This window comes from Oncorhynchus clarkii, chromosome 23 (assembly GCF_045791955.1).
Source record: "Oncorhynchus clarkii lewisi isolate Uvic-CL-2024 chromosome 23, UVic_Ocla_1.0, whole genome shotgun sequence".
NCBI lineage: Eukaryota > Metazoa > Chordata > Actinopteri > Salmoniformes > Salmonidae > Oncorhynchus > Oncorhynchus clarkii.
The window spans coordinates 48362941-48377154 of NC_092169.1; the positions used below are offsets into that span (position 1 = coordinate 48362941).

At 43.6% G+C, this 14214-nt stretch overlaps 1 protein-coding gene across 12 annotated transcripts in view; it reads right to left on the bottom strand.

Moving 5' to 3' along the window:
* The window catches only part of LOC139381237 (neurexin-1a-like), a 749117-nt gene that overhangs the window by 37436 nt on the left and 697467 nt on the right, over nucleotides 1-14214 (bottom strand). Inside the window, exon 25 of one of the 12 annotated variants that reach the window (XM_071124703.1) lies at nucleotides 5061-5063. The exons of the other annotated variants lie outside the window; for them this stretch is intronic. Within the exon in view, the coding sequence (XP_070980804.1) occupies nucleotides 5061-5063 (3 nt within the window). The remainder of the gene's footprint in view (nucleotides 1-5060; nucleotides 5064-14214) is intronic. 12 annotated transcript variants of the gene reach the window in all.

The following is a 14214-nucleotide window of genomic DNA, read 5'->3' on the forward strand; positions in this document are numbered from 1 at the left end:
TCTACAACCACCTTAAAGGAAGTGATTCCCAAACCTACCATAACAAAGCCACCACCTACAGAGAGATGAACCTGGAGAAGAGTCCCCTAAGCAAGCTGGTCCCGGGGCTCTGTTCACAAACACAGACCCCACAGAGCCCCAGGACAGCAACACAATTAGACCCAACCAAATCGTGAGAAAACAAATATATAATTATTTGACACATTGGAAAGAATTGGCAAAAAAAACAGAGCAGACTAGAATGCTATTTGGACCTAAACATAGAGTACACAGTGGCAGAATACCTGACCACTGTGACTGACCCAACCTTAAGAAAAGCTTTGACTATGTACAGACTCAGTGAGCATAGCCTTACTATTGAGAAAGGCTGCCATAGGCAGACATGGCTCTCAAGAGAAGACAGGCTATGTGCACACTGCCCACAAAAGGAGGTGGAAACTGAGATGCACTTCCTAACCTCCTGCCAAATGTATGACCATATTAGAGACACATATTTTGAATTTTAAAAAACAAACCCGATTTTGATAAACTCCCATATCTGCTGGGTGAAATCCCACAGTGTGCCATCACAGCAGCAAGATTTGTGACCTGTTTCCACAAGAAAAGGGCAACCAGTGAAGAACAAACACCATTCTAAATACAACCCATATTTATGTTTATTTTCCCTTTTGTACTTTAACTGTTTGCACATCATTACAACTGTATATAGACATAATTACATTTTAAATCTTTATTATTTTTGAACTTTTGTGAGCGTAATGTTTACTGTTCATTTTTTATTATTTATTTCACTTCTGTTTATTATCTATTTCACTTGCTTTAGCAATGCAAATAGATGTTTCCAATGCCAACAAAACCCTTAAATTGAAATTGAATTGAGATGAAGAGAGACAGGACAGAAAGAGTGGGAGTGTGTGAGCGAGAGAGCAAGATAGAGAGAAAGAAAGTGTCAGAGAGAGACAACAGAAGGAGTGGGAGTGTGTGAGAGAGAGAGATAGTGTGAGACTGTGGGGTGAGTTTGATAGCAGCCCGATTCATTACTGGGAGTCTCATCCCCAGCCTTCATGTGGGGGGCTAGGCTATGAGAAATGGTATATTCCACACAACACTGAAGACTTGGAATGACTGTTAATAGATGTTGTGAGGGAAGGTAGCCAATAACACACATCCTTAAAAAAACAACAGTATGTAGAGGGGACACAGTTTGATGCTAGGGATGTGCTCAATGGGAATGGAGGAAGTTGATCATTAAATTAAGCTTCCATGTCATTTCTCTCTGCTTGACTCCACTCAGGGTTTGCCCAGTCTGTTCTGTGGGCTTCTGCGAGGCCGCTGTAGGACGATAGTCCAGTGATATACAGTATGATCTAAAACTGACCATGGTGGGGAGAGAGAGGGAGAGGGGGGAGAGAGAGAGATACTTTTTTATTATCTATTTCACTTGCTTTGGCAATGTAAACATAGGTTTCCCATGCCAATACAAATTGAAATTGACAAATTGAGTAAAAGAGCAAGCGAGAGAAAGGGAGAGACTACTGCTATGGTACAAAGTTCTCCACTTGGGATTGTGTTGAGTGTTATTTACCACTTGCCTAGGGTCAGGGAACGGTAACAGGAAAAATAGATAAAGTTCTACAACTAGGTGTAAATAATTATAGTCACTGTCATTCTACATTGTACTGTCATTCTACAGAGTATTGTCATTCTACAGAGCACTGTCATTCTACAGAGTACTGTCATTGGACAGAGTACTGTCATTGGACAGTGCTTCTTTGAGAAGAAATGAAGCAGATTATTGTCACAGGGTAGCACCGTAGAAAGACAAGGAGAGCGTAGCACCATAGAGAGGACTGGGAGAGTACAGTAACCTGAGGAACTATTCCAGGCTGTGTCAGTCACAGAGGATCAAAGACCTTCATGGTCGACTGGCTGCACTGTCACAGATTCAGTGTTGAGCACTCCGCCAAGCGTGTGAATGGCCCTGAATGCAGATATTAATCAGGATATGGTGTTAGACAGCTGTCACCAGGGGAGCACGGCAGAAACGGTGTAATCTCCCCTCGCTAGCTAGAAATACCAATGATATTCTGTTCAGGGAAGGAGAGAGTGCCTCTACTGCTTCCCATACTGTAGTGCCAGCTTCATGTACTGTAGTAACAGCTGTATATACTGTAGTAACAGCTTCATATACTGTAGTAACAGCTTCACATACTGTAGTAACAGCTTCACATACTGTAGTAACAGCGTCACATACTGTAGTAACAGCTTCACATACTGTAGTAACAGCTTCACATACTGTAGTAACAGCTTCACGTACTGTAGTAACAGCTTCACATACTGTAGTAACAGCTTCACATACTGTAGTAACAGCTTCACATACTGTAGTAACAGCTTCACATACTGTAGTAACAGCTTCATATACTGTAGTAACAGCTTCACATACTGTAGTAACAGCTTCACACACTGTAGTAACAGCTTCACATACTGTAGTAACAGCTTCATATACTGTAGTAACAGCTTCACATACTGTAGTAACAGCGTCATATACTGTAGTAACAGCTTCACATACTGTAGTAACAGCTTCACATACTGTTGTAACAGCGTCACATACTGCAGTAACAGCTTCACATACTGTAGTAACGGCTTCACATAATGTAGTAACAGCTTCACATACTGTAGTGCTTAGTGCAGCTGGAACACTCTAGGTTCTGACAGATGACCTTGTCAGAGATAGAGACGATGCTGCAATGCTCAGTACAGTTTGAAATGATGTGGTAAAATAAGCTCCAAAGTATTCCCACACATAACACCAGGATATACACTGAGTGTACAAAACATTAAGAACACCTTCCTAATATTGAGTTGCACCCCCTTTTGCCCTCAGAACAGTTTCAATTTGTCGGGGAATGGACTCTAAAAGGTGTCGAAAGAATTCCACAGGGATGCTGGCCCATGTTGACTCCAATGCTTCCCACAGTTGTGTCAAGTTGGCTGGTTGTTCTTTGGGTGGTGGACCATTCTTGATACACACAGGAAACAATTAAGCGTGAAAAACTCAGCAGCGTTGCAATTCTTGGCACACTCAAACCAGTGCGCCTGGCACCTACTACCATATCTCGTTCAAAAGGCACTTAAATATTTTATCATGCCCATTCACCCTTGTGAAATGCACACACACAATCTATGTCTCAACTGTCTCAAGGCTTAAAAATCCTTCTTTAACCTGTCTCCTCCCCTTCATCTAGATTGATTGAAGTGGATTTAACAGGTGACATATAAGGGATCATAGCTCTGACCTGGATATATCTGGTAAGTCTATGTCATGGAAAGAGCACGTGTTACTTATGTTTTTTTTACACTCATTGTATGTGATCGTATACAAATATAAGCAAGGTTTGCAATGATTACATTTTAGTCAAATATATATACAAATAATTTGTAGACTGCAAGAAGCCCATATATATATATATATATATGGGCTTCTTGCAGTCTACAAATTATTTGTGATTATGTTTCGGCCCCCCCCAAAAATAGGTCCTCGGCTGAATCTACTCATCTCATTGCATTTTTTATTGACTGAGGTAAGCAGATCTCACATGGAAAAGTCTCCTTGGGGATATGAGGAGTCTAGATGTGTACAGCCTAGACTTTGAGATATGAATAATGGGTAATAAATACTTAGTATGTAGCCTAACAGACAGTCTGACAGAGTGCTGTGGAGTAGACATTAATTTATTGCTGGCTTTATTACTGCGTAAAGATCGATACAGAGAGAGCTACGGCCTTGAATTGGAAACTAACTGTTTTGCCTTGCGCTCAATCTACTTAGTGCTCAATCCATTCAATCCAGCACGTTAGGAAATCCCTCAATACTGAAGGGAAGCACTTGCTGTCTTTGTCAAAGTTGGTAGATTCAATCCCAGGTTGTTTAATAGGAACATCATAAACATAAGAATTTGACCCACGATTTGTTGGAGAAATGTGGATGTATATGTTCAATACGCATTGTGGTTATGTAGCTTAAAGTAGTGCTGTCTAGCATATTTTACTGTGTCTATTTGTAAGATTACAAAACAAGCATTTAACTGATTGAGAAATGTAGACATAGACAGGCAATGTGTTGTTTATTACCATATGAATAGATAGGGCAAGTTGTGTCAGCAAGCGATATTTCAAAGCCTCCTTCCCTAGCAGCTGTAGCAGGAAGTAAACAGTAAAATTCAATTTATTTACAATTCGCTTACAGTACCTGGAATTGAGGGCAAGTCATAACCTTAAGAATGTATCTATTATGGCTGGTAAAGCAATCAGATTTTTTGGGGGCCGGGATATTTTATGTACAGTTTAACTCCGCAGAGTGAAACAGTAAACAAAGAACGTTATAGACTATCAGTAAAGACATCCTTGATCCTGAACTAAAAGGAGTTTGTTTGAAAAGAGTTGGCTTCATCACCAGTTGTGTTGTCTTAAAGAACAGTTACTGTTGAGATGGTGTTTGTTGGTTTGCTTTCCTGTGCCATGTGTGTGTTTGAAAAAGAGAGAGAGACAGAGAGAGAGAGAGAGAGAAAGAGAGTGTGAGAGAGAGAGAATGTGTGAGAGAGAGAGAGAAAGTATGTTTGTGTTTGTGTGTGTGTGTGTGTGTGTGTGTGTGTGTGTGTGTGTGTGTGTGTGTGTGTGTGTGTGTGCGTGCATGCGTGCGTGCGTGTGTGCGTGCGTGTGCATGTGTATGTGAGTGTGTGTGTGTCTTTGTGTGTTTTCCTAGGAGACAATACTAAAACAATGACAATGCAACTAAAGATGTTATGTGTAAGTAATCAGCACCTCATAAGGGCTGATGTACGTGACACAACAGGATACTAGTCCGACTGGCTGGCTGTTATGCGTTTACAGGAATTAATGACAGTTGGCACCTAACTCGCCAACCGGGGAGCATTTCACAAAAACAATTAAACTAGCTCTACACACTCATGGCGAAACCAGCGAAGGGTTTTTAAAATGACGGTCTGGAATATGTTCTGGGATTCATCCAATGACATTGAGGAGTATACAACCTCAGTCACCGGCTTCATCAAGAAGTGCATCGATGATGTAGTCCCCACAGTGACCGTAGCTTAGTGAGGCTATCATCAAGGCAAAGGGTGGCTACTTTGAAGAATCTAAACTCTAAAATATATTTGTTTGACACTTTTTTGGTTATTACATGATTCCATATGTCTTATTTCATAGTTTTTATGCCTTCACTATTATTCTACAATGTAGAAGATAGTAAAAATAAAGAAGACCCCTTGAATCAGTAGGTGTTCAAACCTTTGTGTCCTTTAGGTATAAATGATTCGGGAGACAGGCGCAGGAATGCGTAATAGGAACCTGTATTAAGCCCACATTACGGCGTGCTGTGTAAAGGCACGGGGACGAAGACCAAACAAGCACGTAACAAAACACAGGGCAGTAACCCAAAACAGAAGAGCGACGAGTACCTCGAATAAATAACACATGCGCACAATGATTGACAGATGGGACAAGACCCGTAATCATCTGCACAATCCACAACGGCACAAAAGCCATTACACAACACATGTACTCAAACGCACATTGTTATATACAAATACTAATCAGTGGGAATAGGGGACAGGTGTGCGTGATGAAAGTTCCAGAGGGATCCGTGACACTTTGACTGGAACTGTAAATAAAAAATAATTACAACATTGTCTTTGTCACTCAAAATCATTGTCATATGGTTCATCTTAAAAATCAAAATGGAAATGTAACATTTTACCAGAAAGCACCCTTAGATTGTGGGAAAGGGCCGCACTTGACTGTTGCACTTGAATCATTCCCATGGTGAATGATTAAGCCCACTACGCTATAAACCACACACTATTGCAGAGACTTTGATATGGTCACAGTTGATATGGTGAAGACAATGTGTGGAGAGGCCGAGGCACAAAATTCCCATCAATGCATTTGTCAGATAACACAGCAAAACAAAGAATTTATGCCATAGATATCAATCAAGAGGAGACTGACTGAAAGTCTTAAAAACTCCCCAGGTTATGCTCTCCAAATGGACTTTAGCTGTGAGGGCAGAGATGACCATGAATTTACTTTTGCTCGTTACATGTCGGGGGGATGCAATTCACGAGGACATATTGTTCTGTCTCACGATTCCCGAGCATGACACGGCACAGGGGATGTTAAGTGCACTGCATGGCTATACTGACGAAAAACAGATTCCCTGGGATCGAATGGTGAGCTTTTGCACAGATGGGGCTCCGTCTATCACGAGACGGCAGCAGTGTTGTAAAGTACTTAAGTAAAAATACTTTAAAGTACTACTGAAGTAGTTTTTTGGAGTATCTTTACTTTGCTATTTATATGTTTGACAACTTTTACTTCACTACATTCCTAAAGAAAACTATGTACTTTCTACTCCATACATTTTCCCCTGACACCCAAAATTTACATTTGGAATGCTTAGCAGGACAGAGAAATTGTCTAATTCACACACTTATCAAGAGAACATCCCTGGTCATCCCTACTGCAGACTCTCTAAACACATTTTGTTTGTAAATTATGTCTGAGTGTTGGAGTGTGCCCCTGGCTATCATAAATTAATAACAATGAAAAGAAAATGGTGCTGTCTGGTTTGCTTAATATAAGGAATTTGAAATTATTCACATTTTTACTTTTGATTTTTAAGTATATTTAAAACCAAATACTTTTAGACTAACTCCAGTAGGATTTTACTGGGTGACTTTCACTTTTACTTAAGTCATTTTCAAATAAGGTATCTTTACTTTTACTCAAGTATGACAATTGGCAACTTTTTCTACCACTGGATGGCAGGTAGGCCTCTGCACTCTAGTTGTGAATGTATCTCCCTCTGCCACATGGACGCATTGTATGATACACCCACTGAGCTATAACAGATACACCGAGATCACTGGCGGCAAAGAGCTGAGCGCAGAACTTGGAGATATGCAGCTTGAACATTAAACTAGGTTGCCGAACGCATTTTTCGCATAACTATGTGTAGATATGGGATCAAAGCATGACAATGTTCTATTTCACACAGAGTGGTTGTCAAGGGGGAGCATTGGAAATATTTTTGAATTGAGTGAAACTGTTTTCATTCACAATAGATGTAAAAAACAGACTGTTGACTTTGTAATGGAATTAAAATCTGTTTCCTTGCCTATGTAACAGACATATTTGGGAAACTGAATACAAGCATGCAGGGGAATCAGCTAAATCTATTGGACTGTGATCCTGGCTCAGTTGACATGCCGGTCAGTGAAATCGAACAGCTGATCGAGCTCTCTCGTTAGCAGGTCCTCAATACATATTTGTCGCCAAACCCACTGGCTCCAGGTCATCTATAAGTCTTTGCTAGGTAAGTCTCCGCCTTATCTCAGCTCACTGGTCACCATAGCAACATAGTAGCACGCACTCAAGCAGGTATATTTCACTGGTCATCCCCAAAGCCAACACTTCCTTTGACTGACTTTCCTTCCAGGTCTCTGCTACCAATGACTGGAATGAATTGCAAAAATTGGAGACTTATATCTCCCTCACTAACTTTAAGCGTCAGCTGTAAGTGTAACGATCGTCGTCCTCCTCGTCTGAGGAGGAGTAGGAAATATCGGACCAATGCGCAGCGTGGTACGTGTTCATGATGATTATTTGCCTGAACACTGAAATACAAAATAACAACGTGAATAAAGTAAATGAACAAAACAGTCTCGTGTGGAACAAACACTGACCCGGAAAAATAATCACCCACAAAACACAGGTGGGAAAAGGCTACCTAAGTATGATTCTCAATCAGAGACAATGAACGACACCTGTCTCTGATTGAGAACCATACCAGGCCAAACACATAACCACAACATAGAAAAAGGAACATAGACTACCCACCCCAACTCACGCCTTGACCATACTAAAACAAAGACATAACAAAAGAACTAAGGTCAGAACGTGACAGTAAGAGCAGCTTACCGATCGCTGCAACTGTACACAGCCCATCTGTAAATACCCCATCCAACCAACTACCTACCTCTTCCCCATATTTGATTTTCTGCTCTTTTGCATACCAGTATTTCTACTTGCACATCCTCATCTGCCTTTATATCACTCCAGTGTTAATTGCTAAATTGTAATTACTTCGCCACTATTTATTGCCTTACCGCTTCACGTCATTTGCACACATTGTATACAGATTTTTCTATGGTGTTATTGACTGTACGTTTGCTTATCCCATGTGTAACTCTGTGTTGTTTTTGTCGCACTGCTTTGCTTTATTTGGCCAGATCGCAGTTGTAAATGAGAACCTGTTCTCAACTGGCCTACCTGGTCACTAAATGCTGCAGACAACGCATTCATGGGTCACTATGGAGGAGTTTCTGACAAATGGAATACTGTGTCAATCCTGCAGTGTCAGACATGTCCCCCTGCTTAAGCCAGTACATGTCCAGGCTTTGGGGCTGTTTTTCTGTTTTCAGGACGACTGATCCGTGTAAAGGAAAGAATGAATGGGGCCATGAATCGTGAGATTTTGAGTGAAAACCTCCTTCCATCAGCAAGGGCATTGAAGATGAAACGTGGCTGGGTCTTGGCAATGATTCCAAACACACCGCCCAGGCAACGAAGGAGTGGCTTCGTAAGAAGCATTTCAAGGTCCTGGAGTGGCCAAGCCAGTCTCCAGATCTCAACCCCATAGAACATCTTTGGAGGGAGTTGAAAGTCCGTGTTGCCCAGTAACAGCCCCAAAACATCACTGCTCTAGAGGAGATCTGCATGGAGGAATGGGCCAAAATACCAGCAACAGTGTGTGAAAACCTTGTGAAGACTTACAGAAAACGTTTGACCTCTGTCATTGCCAACAAAGGGTATATAACAAAGTATTGAGATAAACTTTTGTTATTGAAGAAATAATTATTTTCCACCATAATTTGCAAATAAATTCATTAAAAATCCTACAATCTGATTTTCTGGATTTGTTTTTCTAATTTTGTCTGTCATAGCTGAAGTGTACCTATGATGAAAATTACAGGCCTCTCTCATCTTTTTATCCTGTTGTTACTACCCATCCGGGATCGTTGTCATCATCTGACACTAATTAGCATAACACAATGGACATAAATATTACTAGAAAATATTCCTTATTCATGAAATTACAAGTGAAATATATTGAAACACAGCTTTTTGTTAATCACCCTGTCATCTCAGATTTGGAAAATATGCTTTACAGCCAAAGCAAGACAAGCATTTGTGTAAGTTTATCGATAGCCTAGCATAGCATTATGTCCAGCTAGCAGCAGGCGACCTGGTCACGAAAATCAGAAAAGCAATCAAATTAAATCGTTTACCTTTGATGAGCTTCGGATGTTTTCACTCACAAGACTCCCAGTTAGATAGCGAATGTTCCTTTTTTCCAAAAATATTATTTTTGTAGGCGAAATAGCTCCGTTTGTTCTTCACGTTTGGCTGAGAAATCAACCGGAAATTGCAGTCAAGAAAATGCCGAAAAATATTCCAAATTAGCTCCATAATATCGACAGAAACATGGCAAACGTTGTTTATAATCAATCCTTAAGGTGTTTTTCAAATATCTATTAGATAATATATCCACTGGGACAATTGGCTTTTCAGTAGGACCGAGAGGAGAAATGGCTACCTCTGTATATTACGTAAGAATCACTCTGAGAGCCATCAGGTGACCACTTACGCAGTATAGTGGCTTACGCTCATTCTTCAACATAAATGCGTGAAACTACGTCAAAATCATTGAGACAGCTTGGGGAATACGTAGAAAGAGGAATCTGGTTGATAGCCCATACACTGCTCAATAGGGACGCATCGGAACGCAGAGCTTTCAAAACATTAGTCACTTCCGGATTGGATTTTTCTCAGGCTTTCGCCTGCAATATCAGTTCTGTTATACTCACAGACAATATTTTTACAGTTTTGGAAACTTTAGAGTGTTTTCTATCCTAAGCTGTCAATTATATGCATATTCTAGCATCTTGTCCTGACAAAATAGCCCGTTTACTTTGGGAACGTTATTTTTCCAAAAAATGAAAATACTGCCCCCTAGTTACAAGAAGTTTTTAAGTGGGAGAACTTGCACAATTGGTGGCTGACTAAATACTTTTTTTGCCCCACTGTATGTTGTATGTATGGGAGACAAAGGACGGGTTAGTCATTTACAAATCATGTCAACCCCTATTATTTCCCACAGAGTGAGACCATGTATCTTCGATATGGCTATTTAAGCCAGATTTGACTCCTGAACTAATTTAGATTGTTTAGACAAAAGGGCTGAATACTTATGCAACGACTATGTTTTAGTTCAATCTTTTTTTATCGTAAAAACAAATAAATCTACATTTTCTTCCACGTTGATATTAGAGGATTTTGTGTATATTGTTGACAAAAAAATGAAATATTTTTTTTAACACGATTAAAGGTGAATAAATTAAAAGGGGTATGACATTTTTTACAAGGTACGGTATATCGTGTGAGACAAGGTTGTGGTTCGAGTCCATTTCAATTCCGCCAATTCAAAAAGTAGATTGGAACTCCCAGAATTGAAATGGAATTGACCCACATCCTGTTGTGAAGGTAAATCACACGTATGTATGTATGTAGACAAAATACTGTCATGAGTTACACACAAGAATACTTGTGAACCACTGCCTTTACGATAGCTTTACCACAGTGAGCTAGTTAATTGGTGCATAGTGGAGTGGACTGACAGACTGTGACACAAAAGACTTAAATCAATTTCTACAGTAACTTCAATACAGTGTCTTAAAAACCTTGATGGTGGACTGACCATGAAAGTGATTGTGACACAAAGACACTGACTGTCAGACTGGCGGTACGGTGAGATACTGACTGACTGGCTGTACGATGAGAGAATGACTGACTGACTGACTGGCAGGCAGTATGGTGAGAGACTGACTGACTGTCAGTACGGTGAGAGACGGACTGACTGGCGGTCTGGTAAGAGACTGACTGGCGGTACGGTGAGAGTCTGACTGACTAACTGGCTGTACTGTGAGAGACTGACTGACTGACTAGCGGTACGGTGAGAGACTGACTGGCGGTACGGTGAGAGACTGACTGACAGACTTGCAGTACGGCGAGAGACTGACTGGCGGTACGGTGAGAGACTGACTGACTGACTAGCGGTACGGTGAGAGACTGACTGACAGACTTGCGGTACGGCGAGAGACTGACTGGTGGTACGGTGAGAGACTGACTCCTGACTGGCGGGCGGTACGGTGAGAGACTGACTGGCGGTACGGTGAGAGACTGACTGACAGACTTGCGGTACGGCGAGATACTGACTGGCTGACTGGCGGTACGGTGAGAGACTGACTGACTGACTGGCGGTACGGTGACAGACTGACTGACTAGCGGGCCATATGGTGAGAGACTGACTGACTGAAGGGCGGTACGGTGAGAGACTGACTACTGAATGACTGGCGGGCGGTACGGTGAAAGACTGATTGACTAACTGACTGACTGGCGGTATGGTGAGAGACTGACTGACTGACTGACTGTACACTGAGAGACTGACTGACTAACTGGAGGTACAGTGAGAGACTGACTGACTGGTGGTACGGTGAGAGACTGACTGGCGGTACGGTGAGAGACTGACTGACTAGCGGGCCGTATGGTGAGAGACTGACTGGCGGGCGGTACGGTGAGAGACTGACTACTGACTGACTGACTGACGGTATGGTGAGAGACTGACTGACTGGCGGGCGGTACGGTGAGATACTGACTAACTGATGGTACGGTGAGAGACTGACTGACTGACTGGCGGTACGGTGAGAGACTTACTGACTAGTGGGCCGTATGGTGAGAGACTGACTGGCGGGCGGTACAGTGAGAGACTGACTGACTGACGGTACGGTGAGAGACTGACTACTGACTGACTGGCGGGCGGTGAGAGACTGACTGACTGACGGTACAGTGAGAGACTGGATGACTAACTGACTGACTGGCATTATGGTGAGAGACTGACTGACTGACTGACTGACTGACTGACGGTACAGTGAGAGACTGACTGACTAACTGGAGGTACAGTGAGAGACTGACTGACTGGCGGTACGGTGGGAGACTGACTGACTAGCGGGCCGTATGGTGAGAGACTGACTGGCGGGCTGTACGGTGAGAGACTGACTGACTGACTGACTGATGGTACGGTGAGAGACTGACTACTGACTGACTGACTGACGGTATGGTGAGAGACTGACTGACTGGCGGGCGGTACAGTGAGATACTGACTAACTGATGGTACGGTGAGAGACTGACTGACTGACTGGCGGTACGGTGAGAGACTGACTGACTAACTGACTGACTGGCGGTATGGTGAGAGACTGACTGACTGACTGACTGAAGGTACAGTGAGAGACTGACTGACTAACTGGAGGTACAGTGAAAGACTGACTGACTGGCGTTACGGTGAGAGACTGTCTGACTGACTGGCGGTAAGGTGAGAGACGGACTTCTGACTGGCTGTACGGTGAGACACTGACTGACTGACTGGTGGTACGGTGAGAGACTGACTGACTAGTGGGCCGTATGGTGAGAGACTGACTGGCGGGCGGTACAGTGAGAGACTGACTGACTGACGGTACGGTGAGAGACTGACTACTGACTGACTGGCGGGCGGTGAGAGACTGACTGACTGACGGTACAGTGAGAGACTGGCTGACTAACTGACTGACTGGCATTATGGTGAGAGACTGACTGACTGACTGACTGACTGACGGTACAGTGAGAGACTGACTGACTAACTGGAGGTAAAGTGAGAGACTGACTGACTGCCGGTACGGTGGGAGACTGACTGACTGACTGGCGGTATGGTGAGAGACAGACTTCTGACTGGCTGTACGGTGAGACACTGACTGACTGACTGGTGGTACGGTGAGAGACTGACTACTGACTGACTGACTGACGGTATGGTGAGAGACTGACTGACTGGCGGGCGGTACGGTGAGATACTGACGAACTGATGGTACGGTGAGAGACTGACTGACTGACTGGCGGTACGGTGAGAGACTGACTGACTAACTGACTGACTGGCGGTATGGTGAGAGACTGACTGACTGACTGACTGACGGTACAGTGAGAGACTGACTGACTAACTGGAGGTACAGTGAAAGACTGACTGACTGGCGTTACGGTGAGAGACTGTCTGACTGACTGGCGGTAAGGTGAGAGATGGACTTCTGACTGGCTGTACGGTGAGACACTGACTGACTGACTGGTGGTACGGTGAGAGACTGACTGACTAGTGGGCCGTATGGTGAGAGACTGACTGGCGGGCGGTACAGTGAGTGACTGACTGACTGACGGTACGGTGAGAGACTGACTACTGACTGACTGGCGGGCGGTGAGAGACTGACTGACTGACGGTACAGTGAGAGACTGGCTGACTAACTGACTGACTGGCATTATGGTGAGAGACTGACTGACTGACTGACTGACTGACGGTACAGTGAGAGACTGACTGACTAACTGGAGGTACAGTGAGAGACTGACTGACTGGCGGTACGGTGGGAGACTGTCTGACTGACTGGCGGTATGGTGAGAGACAGACTTCTGACTGGCTGTACGGTGAGACACTGACTGACTGACTGGTGGTTCGGTGAGAGACTGACTGACTAGTGGGCTGTATGATGAGAGACTGACTGGTGGGAGGTACGGTGAGATACTGACTGACTGACTGGTGGTACGGTGAGAGACTGACTGACTAGTGGGCCGTATGATGAGAGACTCAATGGCGGGCGGTACGGTGAGAGACTGACTGACTGACGGCACGGTGAGAGACTGACTACTGACTGACTGGCGGGCGGTGAGAGACTGACTGACTGACGGGCAGTACGGTGAGATACTGACTAACTGATGGTACGGTGAGAGACTGACTGACTGACTGGCGGTACGGTGAGAGACTGACTACTGACTGACTGGCGGGCGGTACGGTGAGAGACTGACTGACTAACTGACTGACTGGCGGTATGGTGAGAGACTGACTGACTGACTGACTGACGGTACAGTGAGAGACTGACTGACTAACTGGAGGTACAGTGAAAGACTGACTGACTGGCGTTACGCTGAGAGACTGTCTGACTGACTGGCGGTAAGGTGAGAGACGGACTTCTGACTGGCTGTACGGTGAGACACTGACTGACTGAC